Source organism: Thalia democratica, chromosome 4 (genome assembly GCF_965202585.1).
Source record: "Thalia democratica chromosome 4, ktThaDemo2.hap1.1, whole genome shotgun sequence".
In the NCBI taxonomy this organism is placed as follows: domain Eukaryota; kingdom Metazoa; phylum Chordata; class Thaliacea; order Salpida; family Salpidae; genus Thalia; species Thalia democratica.
The window spans coordinates 46,799,378-46,815,179 of record NC_139168.1 but is presented as its reverse complement, the minus strand read 5'-3'; the positions used below and the strand labels follow the sequence as shown (position 1 = coordinate 46,815,179).

Here is a 15,802-nt window from a genome sequence, read left to right as displayed (position 1 = left end):
ACTTACTTTCGAGATCACTAAATTAGATTCTGCTGGCTGTTTTACTGTATTACCATTTAGTTAAATCATTAATTTAAAAGGTATTACTTTCTTAGACAGTATGTGTTTTAACTATTAACTTATTTATCCCGGGCATGACGTTAACTTGTTCTGCTGCATGACTCGATAACCGAGAGATTTTTGTACACCAGGTCCTTGGACCAAAACTTTTGAGCGTATTTTTTGTCGTTCCATAAAAGAATAAAAAAAAGTTTTAAAAGCAGTATGAATAACTAAAATTGAAAACTTATCTAAGTTATCATTATTTGTAATCAATTATCGCATTTATAAGTTTTCAACTGAATACAAAAAAAATAAAGGCTTTGTGACGGTTACATGACAGTTATAACTCTTTTACAGTTTTTCGTATCTCAAAAAACAACTTGACACTAAATTTGATTAAAAAAAAACATAATTTACTAAATTTAAAGTTTTGTTTATGCTGTATGTTAAAGTAAGTTTTTAAGTTAATAAATATGTATAATGTAGTCTTATAAACATTCTGATGGTATGATTGAACATGTAATTAAAAAAACACAATAACTTAAAATTACCTTTTAAATATTTTAAATGTGATAACTCAAGACTTTTTAGTTGTAGACTCAAGAACAAGCAAGGACTCAGGAACACACAGCTTTTAAAATAAAAAAATCATATGTTTTAGAAAAAAGTCTTTGCAGGCCAACATAGTCTTGAATATTATGCAAAAAATTAAGAGAAAACTTACTTAGACACAAGTTTGTAGTTGATTCATTTTTAAGTAAGCTAAGCTCTCATGTTTATTTACTATTTAGTTAATAGCACATTTAAAAATGCTTCTATATGTTGTTAAACTTTTTTTTTTAATTTTGCTTACAAGCTGAAATTTACACAGCAGTCCAGATATTTCTACTTAGCGGGATAGATTTGGTTAGCAAATCGCAGTTTGCTGATATTAGGTCTAAATGTAAGAAACTACAATATATACAATAAGTTGTTTCACAAAAATTAAAATATAATAACTATGCTTAGAAGGGTTAAAAGTTTTTTTAATTATCTAAAGTTTTGCACAGGATGTTTTTATGGTACTTGCCAAATGTAAAAAAATCGGAAAACTCAAAGGTTGCTGTATTTATAATGAATCCTAATGCTTGGTGTCATACTTGCGATATTTCTACGAGAAGTTCGCTACACAATAAATCAAGCATGATATTTTTAGTTAAAAAACAAATGTTTATACATTTTTCAGAACTCTTTTTTCCTGGAGTTCTTGCAACCCTGCTTAGTTTAGTACCTACCTAACCATACTTACCAGAAACAAAGCTTAAATAAATGGAGCTGTTTGCTCAAGCGTGTTTTTAGTTTGTTTGTTTTACTTATTTCAAAATTTAAGCTTAATATTCTCATAAAAAATTTAGTAGAAAATTCCTTAACGAAATGCTTATTGGCAACTCTGAATTTGTACTTAACTATTCTTTTTGCATTGCTAAGCTATAAGTCAAATAGTTTTGTGTAGGGTGAATATTAGGGCGTCTGAGATCATGTTCAGCTCATTGTATTTATCTACAGTTGGAAAAGTAAGTTAGCAAGTTAAAGTAAGTTAACTATTTAAAATGTTTAAGAAATTCAATCAAGAAGAAAGTGTTTCTTCTTCAAATCAGCTCAAGTCTTCTGTCCAAAGGCAAATAAGAAGTAGTATAATTGAACATATGCCATCATTTGAAGAATATCTACCAAATGTTTGGCCTAAGAAAGAAAAAGCAAAGGTCTTAAAATGTCAAGATAGAATAGAAGTTTTGGTAGTTAATGAAACACCCTTGTTTTTCAAGCAAAGAGACTCTTGTTGGTATCCAACTTTGAAGTTGCTACATCAATATCCTTTTATGCTGCCACGCCAACAAGTAGATTATGGTGCAATCAAATTTATTATTAGTGGAGCCAATATTATGTGTCCTGGTTTAACTTCGCCAGGGGCTAAGCTTGATTTAGATATTGAAAATAATACAGCAGTAGCCATCTTTGCAGAAGGAAAACAGCATGCCTTAGCAATTGGACTGATGAAAATGTCATCTCAAGATATACAAAAAGTGAACAAGGGAGTTGGAGTTGAAACAGTTCACTATCTGAATGATGGATTATGGCATTTAAAAATAAACTGAACAAACCTAGGAAATATTTTTGTTTAGCATTACTTAAATTTATTATTTATTTTGAATTATATTTCTAGAAGAAAAATGCTGAATATAAAAACTACATATTGATTTTTAGTTTTATAGTTCTAATTAAATTTAAAATTTAGTTAAAGTAGTTTGTAAGTTAATAAATAATGGATATTGAACAACTCAGAAAGAAAAGATTGGCTGAACTTCAAAGCGGTGCTGCTAAAGTTAGTAATTAATTTGCCTTAAAATTAAAATAGTGTTACAAAATTTACAGAGTGTTTTGTTTTTATAATTAAAAGTTGACATTGTTATAGAAGCTTAATAGAAAATTATTTAAAGGGATATTTCTATGAGTTAATGTATGTTATTAAGGAAAAGAAATAGTTTGTAAAAGTATTTAAAAATCAATGCATCTAAAATATATATACCATCAAACTACACTGGTACTTACCAACATATAAGACTGCTGATGTAGTGTGCTAATGAGTAGAAACTCTTGAAAAAATCTTAGTAAGCTTTAAAAATTCAATATTTTCTAAGTTTACTTTTTTAATTTCAGTTTACCTGTTAAGGCAGAATCCTGTATATTTTTATTTTTTAAGCGCATTATTATAAGTTTTGGTAATTGATATTTTCAAATAATTTCAACTTCTCATTATTATACTTTACTGACCATGATGTTTAAACTGGTCAAGTTTGGTTATCAACAACATTACTATATAAAGACATGTCACTTTTTACTTAAACAGGATAGCCACACTCTTAAGGTACTCAGAGAAACTCAAGATGTTTTTAAATTCTAGAAAATAACAGATAAACTCAGGGTATTCAGGACAACTAAAATAGTTTAATTTTTTTTGAAACTCATGGTTACTCATAGCAGTTTTGATTTTTTGCAAAAATCTCAGGATAGTCTTAGGATTTTTTATAAAATTCTGGATATATTTTTCTCTAGATCTAGAATGAGATTTAGTTGATCCATCTTCAATATTTTTTTAATTTATATAACCAATGTTGTTTAAGAATATGTTTTTATTAATTTTCAAATTCTTATTTAAATTTTTTGTTCTTGTGAATTCACTGTTCTTAAAAATAATATTGTACATTGTTTCCACAAAACTTGAAATTTAAATTTTGAATTGACAGTTTAGGCTAAAAGAACCTGGAAAAACTGGAATATTAAACAATTTTTACAATAAAAACAGGGTTGCCACACACTCAAGGCACTTAAGGAATTTCAAATTATAGAAAATCTCAGGGAAAGTTAGGAAATTTTTATTGTTTTTAAAGTTTTTTTAAAGGGAAATTCAGGGCAGTTTTTTTTTCTAAAAATTTCAGGGAAGTTTTAAATTAAAAACAAAAAAATTCAGAATTTTTTTTCTTTGATTTAATGAGATTTAGTTAAAGCAGTTTCAATATTTTGTTAAAATAGTTTAGCCTTGCGGCTAGTTCTTCAATATTCTTAGGATTTAAATTTATTTGATAAATTTATAAAATTTAAAGGATTTGAAAAAAAACTAATGAAACTCAGGGAAGTTTAAGGTTACTCAAGGAAGTTTCTGGTCACTGAAGGAAGGTTTTTTGACGCAAGCAGTGGCAACCCTGAACTATATACAATCTTCCATAGTTAATGCTATGCATACATGTTCTAGTAGTTAAAATTTGTGTGATACATAGCTGAAATGACTAAAACATTTTATATTGGAAGTTTAAAATTATTTATTTGTAGCTTAAGATTGAAAAAGAAGTAAGTTTTAAGGCATTTAGGGGCTTTGAATTTTTTTTACAAAAAAACATTGATTTATGTAAAAAAGTGTAAACTGTAAGCAGGGTGACCATTTAACCTAGAAATTTAAATTAAAAAAAAAAATTTCAATAAAAAAACCTAGTAAGCCTAAAATTTGAACAAATTTATTCAGCATTAAAATGTCATTTTTAGTGTTTGAAGTTTTTATATTTTATTTGTTGTAATTTTAATAGTTTTAAATAACTTTGAATTAAAAAGTTAATACATCAATAAATTAGGAATAAAACCATATGTGAAAAAATAAAACATTTATTTACAAACATATCTTCAAGTCAACAAAGTGTATTAATTTTTTTGTTTTGATTTGCCAATTTAACAGAAGGTTTAAAAAAATGAAAGTGCCTCGAACTAAAATATAATTTAAGTAAAAAAAGACTGATTATAGTACTATGCATATTATTTTATTTTAACTAACATATAAACTTACTGATGTCATGATAGTTGCATTAGCAGAATGCAACCAAAATTTTGTTTCTATAACTAGTTTTATTTTTGTATTTTTTTTATAAACTATGAGATAATTTTTATAGACCAACAAAATTTCTATTGATCTTTTGAATATAACCAGTTTTGTAAAAATTTTCTTGTACAATTGTATAATTTTTTTTGTTGCTGATTTTCTTAGAAGTAATGTAAAAAATGCTAAAAGGCTATCACCTCCTATATTTTAAGAGCAATTTACTATAAATATTTAGGGAAAGTTAATTTTATTAATTTGTATTAACAATTTGTAAAAAGCTGATTAAAAATATCTCCTAAAGCTTAAAAAATAATCCTTGTTATGAAATTTAATAAAAAAAAAATAAAGCATCTATTTCTTTCAAATTGTTCAAAATTTTATAAAAGATTAGACTGAGAAAGTTTTAAAAGAATTACTCAAAAGATGTAGGATATACATTTTTAGTAAAATATTGTATTTTTCCTTTTTAGTTTATTGGTTTTTGTGTTAAAAATTAAGTTTGATATTTTTATTTAACTATTCAGTGTTTTAGTATTAAGATTTTTAATATTCATTATTTTTTTAAAAGAACTATCTAGTCTAGTTAGTTTGTACAAATTCAATAAATCAAACAAACTTAAAAAAAACTACTTTAAAAAAGGTACTGTCTAAAGCCATCTAGAATATTTGTATTTCATCACTGCTGTGATTTTGAAACAGTTTTGTAAAAATGACTTAATACTTTAAACTTAATTACTTGATTAAAACAATTAATAAGATTCTAATGGAATAAAGTTTATTTCAAGTAGAAATACAGTATCCTGTCTGTTTTAATAAATTCAGTATATGAAAATACTTTTTTTTTCAAGTTTAATTTATTTTAAAAGTTATAGTAAAACATGAACCAAATTAAAAAGCCTGTAGAATTCAAAAAAATAACTGGTCACTGTGTATAAGTCTGTTTTTATAGAATATTAAAATCTCCATCACACCCTTTTTTGGTTTTTGATCTTATCAGGGTTGCCACACTCTCAGGGAACTCAGGGAATCTCAGGGAATTTTCAAATTGTAGAAAATATCAGGGAAACTCAGGGAATCTCAGGGAAACTCAGGGAATTTTGGCATTTTTCTTTTAATTCAGGGAAACTCAGGGAAGTTTTGATTTTTTCTCTAAATTTCAGGGAAGTTTTTGAAAATCTCAGGGAAATTTTTTTCTAGATCTAGAATGAGGTTTAGTTAATCCAGTTTCAATATTTTGTTCAAAAGTAGTAATTTTTATTATTTAAGTGGTTATTTAGAATTTTTTTAGCCTTGCGGCTAGTTCTTCAATATTCTTAGTATTAACATTGTAGTTTTTTTAAGTTTCAAATTTATATTTACTTAAGTAAAATAATGAAGTTATTATGTATGCATTTAAGTGAGTTCTTCATGTGAAATTATTACTGTAGTATAATTAAATTTTGTCAATTAAAATGTCAAGCAAATTAAACTTTATTCTTTTATGTAGAAAGTTAACTAACAAGTTTACACAAAGTTGTGGAAAAATTTATTTTTTAATTTTTAATTGGTTTAAACATTTTAAGATTGAGTTTTTGAAAACAGTTTTTTTTTTCATAAATTTAATGCAGAAGCAAACACATACAACCTTCCTTTTATTATTAAAGAAGAAAATGAGAATGAGGTATTAATAATTTGTGTTAGAAGAGAAAATTTTTTTTTTAAGATTTGAAAAATACTCAGGGAAACTCAGGGAATTTTAGGGTTACTCAGGGAAATTTTTGGTCACTCAGGGAAGATTTTTTGGCTCAAAGAGTGGCAACCCTGTCTTATTTTATATAGTTTTTACTAAGTAACAAGATGCTTTTTACAGATTTAAAAAATTCAAAATAAGTTTTGAGATATAGCCAGTCTAAGGCAAATAACTAGAAATCACTAAAAATCTATCTCCTCCTACGTTTTTTGAGATAACTACCTCAAATTTTCAGGAAATGTTCCTTGCAGTATTTAGAAAATTCTGTCGGAAGGAATTTCAAAAAAATTATTAAAAAAAAATTTATAATAAAAAAACAAAAAAAAACTGTTTTTTTTGTTTATTTTTTATATAATTTTTTTGTTTTTAATTTTTTTTAATTCCTTCCTACAGAATTTTCTAAATATACATTTCCTGAAAGTTTGAGGTAGTTATCTCAAAAAACGTAGGAGAAGATAGATTTTTAGTGAAATAGTCTATTTTTGCTGTTTTAGTTTGCGCCTCCCATAAGAAACCTATTGTCGGCTCCGACTTTGACCGGCTATATCTCAAAAATTGTTTTCAATTTTTTAAATCTGTAAAAAGCATATTGTAGCTTAGTAAAAACTATATAAAATAAGATCAAAAACCAAAAAAGGGTGTTTACCCCCCCCTATGCCCTTAAAGAAAGAATCTCAGGGAAAATTTTTGCCAGATCTAGAATGATATTTAGTTAATCCAGTTTCAATATTTTGTTCATAGAAATTAATTTTGTTTATTTTTAACTACTTATTTAGAATTTTTTTACCCTTGTGTCTAGTTCTTCAATATTTTTTGCATTAACATTGAAGTTTTTTTTGAAGTTGTAATTTTATATTTTTATGACTAAAGTTAAACAAAAACAAACAAGTTTAGAGATATAGAAGTTGTGGTTAACTATGCATTGAAAAATCTGAATAAACTTTTATTTTGTAGTTTAATAAACCTATGTTTTACTATAAGTCCTTATTTTTTACAATTGTTATTTGTTTACAACTACTTGTTTTCCGTAAAAAAATCATAAATTTTTACATTAAGTATAGTATTAGTAGAGTATAGATTAATGTTGTCTTACTTGTACATTAAAGGTTAAATATTTTTTTGTAATTAAAGTTCAAACTATTTTTTATTATTTATAAAGTTAACTAACAAGTTTACACAAAATTGTGCACAAACTTTGTTTTTTTATCTCAATTGATTTAATCTTTAACATTGAATTTTTGTAAAAAATATTTTTAGTAAGTTTAGTAAGCATCTAATGCGGAAGCATACACGTACAACCTTCCTTATATTATTAAAGAAGAAAAATACGCATCAGGTATTAGTAATTTGCGCCAAGAGCAAAAAAAAATCAGGATTTAAAAAAATCTCACAGAAACTCAGGGAAGTTTAAGGTTACTCAGGAAAATTTTTTTATTCAAAGAGTGGCAACCCTGTAAAAAAAAGTAAAAAAGTACTAATATTTTGATTTGACACAAAAAATATATCTTTAGTTTTAGACCTTAATCTTAACTTCAGACCCAAAATATAGACCAAAAAACATGTACTTTTAAAAACCTTGAAGAAATTTAGAAAACCTCAAATAAATTTCTTAAAAACCAGTGATCATCCTGTAAAAAGTTACTACTATAAATCTATCAACCACAATCTTTTCATTATCAATTTACAGGAAAAAAAAAAAAAAAAACAACATAATTCCACATTTTCATTCATTTTTTTACAACTTGATCCTATTTTGTTGAGTTTTAAGTAAGCTACAAGTTGCTTTTTACAGATTTTCAAAATTCTATTTTATTTTTGATATGTAGTCAGTCAAAGTCAACAACTGCAAAAGGTCCCTTATGGGAGGCGCAAACTAAAACCACAAATAACTAAAAAAAAAAACTCAGGATGACTCAAGGCAGTTTTTAGTCACTCAGAACAGATTCTTTAATTCAAAAAGTGGCAAACCTGCTTAAAACGATTGTTTGAACTTAAAGCTAACATTATTTCTTTTATTAAATATATTTAAATACTACAGTTGCTATAATCAATAAATTGTATTATCTAGTATCTTAACAAAGTTATAAAAGTTGAAATAACATTTATGACAAAATATAATAAATTTGACTTCAGTTTGTTGCCATAATAAAATTTTAACATTAAAAAATATTAAATTGATAGTTTAAAGTTAACTAATAATCTACTATTTTTACTGTGTAAATGTAACTGAGTTCAATTAGTTTTTAGATAATTCTTTGCCTTGCAGCTAGCTCTTTTTGACTATGAAAAGGATATTTTCATAACCTTTTGTATAAATCAAGTGTAAATACATAGATAATTTGATAATAAAGCATCATAAAAAAGTGTGCACAGTGAATAACTAATACAAATTTATTATAAAATAGTTGATTAATTTTATTCAATTTATTTAATATAACAGATGTATAGTTGTGTTTGTAGTCGAATGTCATATTATGCTTACTAAAACATAATGAAAATATCAGGGTGTTTACTTATTGACCTTTAAATGACCTTGAATACACTTTTGAATTTCTCTAAAAGCACCCTTAATAAAACAAAAATAAATAAAAAATACTTAAAACTTTTACATGTATTCAAATAATTTTAGTTATTTTCTTATGGAAACTATAACATTCCATGTAAAAATGGTAGATGAATAACCATATATAAGTAGTTTTGCATATCTTAACTTTGATATAAATTATTAAGTACTTTAACTAATTTTCAACATAGAATTAACAAATTAGCCTTATTTAAACTTACATAAATTCTAAAAATACTTATGTTGAAAATAACTAACTATAAAAATTAACTTATAGCTATAAAATAAGCTATACTAAACATGTAAAGACATAGTGGTCTAGCAGGCAAAAAATGTTTATTTCATTGACTAAAAACTAAAACTTATTTTGTTAGTTTGTGTAGAACTGGACCTCTTATTTTCAAAACTGTTTTTCAAGTACTTCAGAAAATGTGTAAATTTTAATACTGGCAATTATGCTATATTTTAGTTCAAAACTTATTTTTAATAGTTATTTATAATATATGGTTATTGTTTATTATAATGACTCTTTTAAAACTAAATACGTTTAATAAAAAAAACTCAAAGGAGTAACCTTTTTATTAAGCATAAGTTCTCAGTTTTAAAGTAGTATTTGAAATAAACAGTTTTTTGTCAATAAGCAGTTTTGAAGATTTTCTTATAAAATATGGTATTTATAAAGATTTACAGCTTCAAAAAATTTTATATAGAGTTTTGTTAACATAGAGTCTACAATTCCTATAGAGTTTCCACAAACACAGGCTATTACTTTTTTATTAAGTAGAACTTCATGATAAATCCTACCAACTCAAGCTAGTTTAATTTTTCTAGCTTGAATTTTCATTTACAAAACTCAGGTTAATTAGGACTTTTTCATAAATCTCAGGTTAGCTTTTTTGACTTAAAATTAGTTTTTTCATAAAAAAAATTGTTGGTGTTTTTGTTAAAATTTTAGTTATTTAGACATATAAGAAAGATTAGCATTATTTTATTTAAATTTTTAACTTAGTTCTTTAAAAAGATTTTCTAAAAGTCTAGTCAACTCAGGCTTGCTTGATGTAAATTTATTTTAGGTCACTCAGGCTGGCTTTTTGTCACAAAGAGTGGTAACCCTGTTCCTAGTGAATTTATTATAAAGTATAACAACATAAAAGTAAATTTGACAGGACTTTTAAGTTTTTTATTAACAAACCAAGGCTAGCTTTTTTCTTCTACAAAGAGTGGCAATGAAAATTCTATACAAGTTATTTGAATTAAAATTAAATTTTTAAATTAAAAGAAATAGTTTGTTTTTAAGTCTTAAAATTCAAGTGCTAAGATTGAAAAAATTATAAAGTAAATATTTATATCCAAGAGCTTGGAGAAATATATAAAATAAATTACATTAAAAACATTTAAGAATACTCACCCTTTTGTATTTCTACATCAAAGTGAGTTTGTTGCCATAATAAAATTTTAACATTAAAAAATATTAAATTGATAATTAAAAAAAAATTAATTAAAAAACACGTTTTTTAAGTAGTGTGAATTTACCGTTAAGGTAATTAATTGTATTTGTATTATACAGCAGGGAAACCAACAACAAAGTTACGAAGCTCAACAACAAGCAAAACAAAAACAGCAAGAAATGATAAACTCAATGCTTTCTCAAGTGCTTACTCAAGATGCCACTGCTCGTTGTAAGTTGTTAAGAAAACTTTTTAAAGACAAGTAAATTATTATGAATATAAAACTCTTATAATTTATATACATGAATTCCTCTGTAATCAATGTAATGAAAAAAGATCTTTTATAGTTAATGATAGTTGTTTTAATTGAATTATTTATGTACATTTTTTTATTCGGAAAGTAAAATATTATTTTCCAAGCAGAATTAAGCTATATCCAATCAATTAAACTACACATGCATATTACTTTACAATAAATTACAAAATTTTGACTTAGCACTTATTGTTTTTTATTTGCATTATTGTTTTTTGTTGTTCTAGTTTTCGCCTCCCATAAGGAACCTATTGTTGCCTCAAACTTTGACCGGCTATATCTCAAAAATTATTTTTGAATTTTTAAAATCTTTAAAAAAGTATCTTGTAGCTTAGTAAAATCTATATAAATTGAGATCAAAATGTGAAAAAAGTGTAACCCCCCTATGCCCTTAATCCAAAGAAATTTAACAAGGCTTTTGTAAACTTTTAAATTAGTTAAATGGATGTTTTGAAATACTTCTTTGTAACTCATATAATGTAATTGACATAATTTTTTTAATGGTGGATTGTACTTCGTAACACTTTCAACAAGATTTACTTCAATAGAAATAAGTTAATATTCTCTCATTGTTATAGTTAAGTTCAGCTCAAGCTTATGGTCTACTGGATCTGGCTATATCTTAATGATATTAAGATCTCACCAGATTATGATAAAAAAAAAAAGATTTCTGTAGGTACTGTCTTGTTCTAGTTGGATCTTAACTTTTTTTAAAGATCTTGATCTGGCCAAACTTGTGTTTAAAATGAGCTTGGCTTGGTTTTGTTACGAAATTAAGATCCAGTTAGGATGTATATGAACATATTTTTAAGCTTAGATCCACCCTGGTTTAAATTCAAATATTTTTTTCAAATCAAAGTCTAGTTGGACCCGAATTTGACAAGCAATGGCCATATCCTGCTGGGTTAGGCATTTTGATCCAGTAGACTGCTAGCTATAACCCATTAAAGTAGAATAATGATTGAAAAGTAATAAAGGTGAATTGAATTTAAATTTTAAATTTGAGTGCTTAAAAATTATTTTGAAAGTTATTTGTTTTAGTTTTAGTTGTATTTAAGTTATTTAAAATCATGCTTTCAAATCTATAAATAATATAGCAAAAAAAATATTTTGAAAGTTTGTTTTAGACAAATCAATTTTGAATTTCCATATAGCGCCTATTTAAGTCTGCAATTTTATTCTTTTATATATTTTGATAAGCAGTAAAAAGTAAGTAAAGACTTATTTAAATCTATAAAATAAGAATATTCTTATAATTTTTAAGGTATCCATTTTATTGCTTTACATTTTTGATTTTATGCTTTGCTAGTTTGCTTTTCTTTTATTAGTTTCATTTTTACAAATTAGTGTAAATTGCAAAGGAAGTTTTATCTTTAAGTTGTTAATAATATTGTTGTTAATTCATGGGAACTTTTGATAAATTCTTGTAACTCGATATAAAAAAGTTGTTTTGTAAGTTTAAATTTTTCATTAATAGATCAGTATACTAATATAAGATAAATTTCGAAATATATATATTATTTTAACATTGTTATTCAGTTATTTAGTTGCGGTAATTTTATTTATGTTTTAATGCTTAAAAACAACATTTACAATACTATAATAGATCTCTAAGTACACATAAACATTTGATCAATTTTTCATAAAAGCATAAATTTAAACCTCAAAAACTGTTTCCAAACCTACTGTTAATACTATTGGGGACAGTGCTTCAGTTTTTTTTTGTCAGTAAACATAAGGTTTATTGATAAATTTTTAGTCAATTTAGTTAATCCTTTAAGTAAGTGCTTTAGTTCAAATCAATTAAATTATTATTTTATTAATAGCTGTCTTTCTAATGATTGTGTTAAATTAAATTTTGTAATTTTTTGAACGTCTCAACAAGACTTGGTTTCAAAATTTAAAAAGTTGCGATTTCTGAAGGCATAGAAATATTATTAAAAAAAAAGTTGCCAAACAATGTGTGCGGTTACTAAACAGTATTTATAGCTTATTTATAGCCTGTAGACAAAGGTTTCTTGAACTGCAATTAAATTAGTTGGTCATTTGGTTTGGGATATCAGAAGGTGTTAATTAGTAAGATGTGTAACAGTAAACTAGTGTAAAACTAATTAGGGTTATTAACTAGTAGTGAGGCGGGCAACATCTAAAAATTATGGGTGATTGTTTTTAAATTTCCGCCGAGGCGGCGTTTATAGAATTGAGTTTGAATAACCATGCTGTAGACTGCTTTACTTAACCAGTTAGATAGAAAATATAATATTGTCTATCACTTAGCAAAACTATCTTCTCACAGTGAACAGCATTGGACTAGTTAAACCGGAAAAGGCTGAAAATTTGAAAAAAATGATAATTTCTATGGCTCAAAGTGGTCAAATTGGTGGAAAAGTTAGTTTTAATCATAGATTAATAAACAGTATTAACCAAATATTTAAGTAGGATAGTAGTATTTGATAATTAAGTTAAAAAAAGGATAATTTGTTATATTAGTATTAAAATAATAAGTCAATATATATTTATTTGAACATCTATATTATATAGTATGATACAATTAATGTATGCATATTCTTCTTGTTTTACATAAAATAACTTAACATTAATATGTGATAATTTAAAACTAGAAAATTAAATTGCATACTTGTAAATAATGAATTGTTGTGTTTTCTTAACATGCTAAGTGTAGTTTTGGTAAAAACAGTAATATAATTTTATTAAAAATGCACTATTTTACTTTATAGCTGGGTGATCAAGATCTACAAAATCTTTTGAAACAAGTTAACCAGAAGACCACTCAAACTACGAAAGTAAAGGTATTGTTAATTGTGTAATATTTTTGAAAGCACATAAGTATAGTAAAGCTATAGATTAAAAGTTATTGAAGTTATTATAGATTTTATATGTTTTTAAATGAAATATAGGAACATGTTTTTATTGTTATCATGTTTTTAATAAAATGTTTTCTTTTGTTTCGGAAAGTATATATTAAAAAAAAAAGTTGTTTAGTATTAGTAGTTTCAAATAAGCTATTTGTCTTAAATTAATATATATATTTTTTAGTTTTAATTTATAATCTAAGTTCTGCAGTAGTTTTAACTTTTTAAGACTAATTTTAAGAATGATAAGATCAATAAACTAATTCTTTTATTTTACAGTTTGACAGACGCCGTGTTATGGATAGTGACAGTGATGATGATTATTAAATTTGACAACATAGATTAAATTTAAATTCGTCAACAGCTCGTCTTTCTCTGAATATTTTATATTGTAACCTTGAGATTTTTGTATTTCTATAAATTTACTTTAGTTTAGTAAAAACAGTTTAAAAATACAAAAAGTTTTAACTTTTTTTTGCTTTTTTTAAACGTAGCAAAATTTTTGATGAACTACTTCTTTTATTTTGTACTTTATATAGGTTAGCCGAAAAGTTGTGAAGGGTTATAAGTTTTAATATTTTTTTTGACATAATTTTTTTTTTGTTAAAATATGTCCAAAAGTTTAAATTTTACCTGAAGCTATTTTGTCTTAAAAAAAGTATATTATCACTATATAATCTATATCAGGATAATTTTTTTATATAAGATTAAAAAAATTAAAAGTATTAAGCAAGGTTTGTCTATAAAGAATTGTCACTTTTTTAGATTTTGATTTACTATGGTTTAACTTTTTTTTTCTAAAACAGTTTTCACCACATAGTTTTTAAAAAGCGTTCAATTACCGAATATTACCTTGTTGTCTTTATTAAACTATTGTTTTGTTTTAGACTAGCTCAATCGAGTTTTAAAAGCTGAGGTATATTTTTTTAAAGTCATGGCTGGTCAGAATAGTTTATTCTAAATAGTAGTTATACGAAAAAAAATTATATGTCATTAAATATTTTATTTTTAAACCTTTTCGGCACTTTTTGGCTACATCCTTTGTATGCACAATATTTTCTTTCGAATGGAATAGAATTGATTCTATTTTGATATATATTGGTTTTTTATCTGTTAAAAAGTAAATTTTGAAAGATTTGTTTAAGTTCAAAATGATTTTGAACAATTTTTTTTGTGAAATAAATTTTTAAATATGACCTCCAGTATTTAAGTGTAAAAAAACATTGTTTTTGTAACCAATAAATTTATGCTTTTCAATTGATTTGTTTTTCAATCAAGTATTAGTACTGTATTTTTTATATCCCTCCTGTAATAACGATATTTAATTTGTTAAACTAACATTGTATAGTTTTTTGTCTTAAATAAAAAATATTGCTCACTTACTTTAAAATAAAGAACTGGTAATACTTAAAATAGTAAGTTTGCACTTTTATTATTACTAAACTAACACTACAAACAATACACTATCAACCAGATGACTATCAACAACAGTCCACGGGACATTCTGAGATCTCATTTTTACTCATCAGGTAGACATTGTCTCGATGAACTGCAGTTTCTCAGTCTGTTGCATGACTGTTCAAGTTCTGACAATTTTTAGTTAGTGTGAATTTTTATATTTTTTCTACATGAGAATTTTTTATTTTATATAAAGTGTTCTGTGAGATTTGGTTTGAAAAAGCTTTGAAAATACTAAAACGTGGTATTTTTAGTTTATTTTTTCAAAAATTAGTTAGTTATAGTAGAGATGTAGCCCTTCACATTTTTTAATAAGAGTTAAGATTGTCAGAATTTGAATTGTTGTAGTTTAAATAGTCATTTAACCGTTTTAATCTAACAAAACCTGCTTAAGTGCATTGTCTGAAAAATTTGACGTGACTTAATCATTTACAACTCCAATTTTAGAACAAAAAGTGTCTATAGAAATCGTATTTTCTAACTAATACGCTTTTGTCTAAATTCTTGTTTGCAAGAAAGTTAAGTAAACTTTAAGTACAGAACAAGTTATCTTATATTTTATGCTATATACTTGAAAAATATTAGACAAAATTAATAAATATATACAAAACGAAAAAATAAAACCGTTTGAATTGCATTTTTGAGTTGTATTTGATGTAGATCTAATGTCTTTTAACTTAAATTTTTAAATGTCTTGTAATTTGAAAGCTGGCATCAGTGATAATTTTAAAACTGTGTAGCGAACTATAGTCTGAAATATCTACCGACTTCCAAGGAGCTGTTTTGTAAGGTTCCATGATGGATTGAGGGTTATTTTACTTATAAAGCATTTGATTTAATTAAATCTTGAAATTTTTTTGTAAAGAGTGTTTTAGGACTATGCAATTTAGTTGCTTGAACCTTTAAGACTGTTCATTTTTCTTGGTAGGTTTAAATGACATTAGTTCTATCTAGGTAATACCGATGTTGTA

At 25.1% G+C, this 15,802-nt stretch overlaps 2 protein-coding genes across 2 annotated transcripts; both read left to right on the top strand.

Annotated features, from left to right (window-relative positions):
- The first annotated feature begins 1,600 nt into the window (after positions 1-1,600).
- Positions 1,601-2,317, top strand: LOC145835276 (malignant T-cell-amplified sequence 1-like). Its single transcript, XM_082942848.1, has one exon. It carries the CDS (start codon positions 1,632-1,634, stop codon positions 2,175-2,177), a length of 546 nt encoding a protein of 181 aa, XP_082798974.1. The 5' UTR covers positions 1,601-1,631; the 3' UTR covers positions 2,178-2,317.
- Positions 2,316-14,569, top strand: LOC145835278 (programmed cell death protein 5-like). The gene is made up of 5 exons (XM_082942849.1): positions 2,316-2,404; positions 10,307-10,418; positions 12,797-12,888; positions 13,239-13,310; positions 13,653-14,569. Exons 1-5 carry the CDS (start codon positions 2,345-2,347, stop codon positions 13,698-13,700), a joined length of 384 nt encoding a protein of 127 aa, XP_082798975.1. The 5' UTR covers positions 2,316-2,344; the 3' UTR covers positions 13,701-14,569.
- Positions 14,570-15,802: the final 1,233 nt, after the last annotated feature.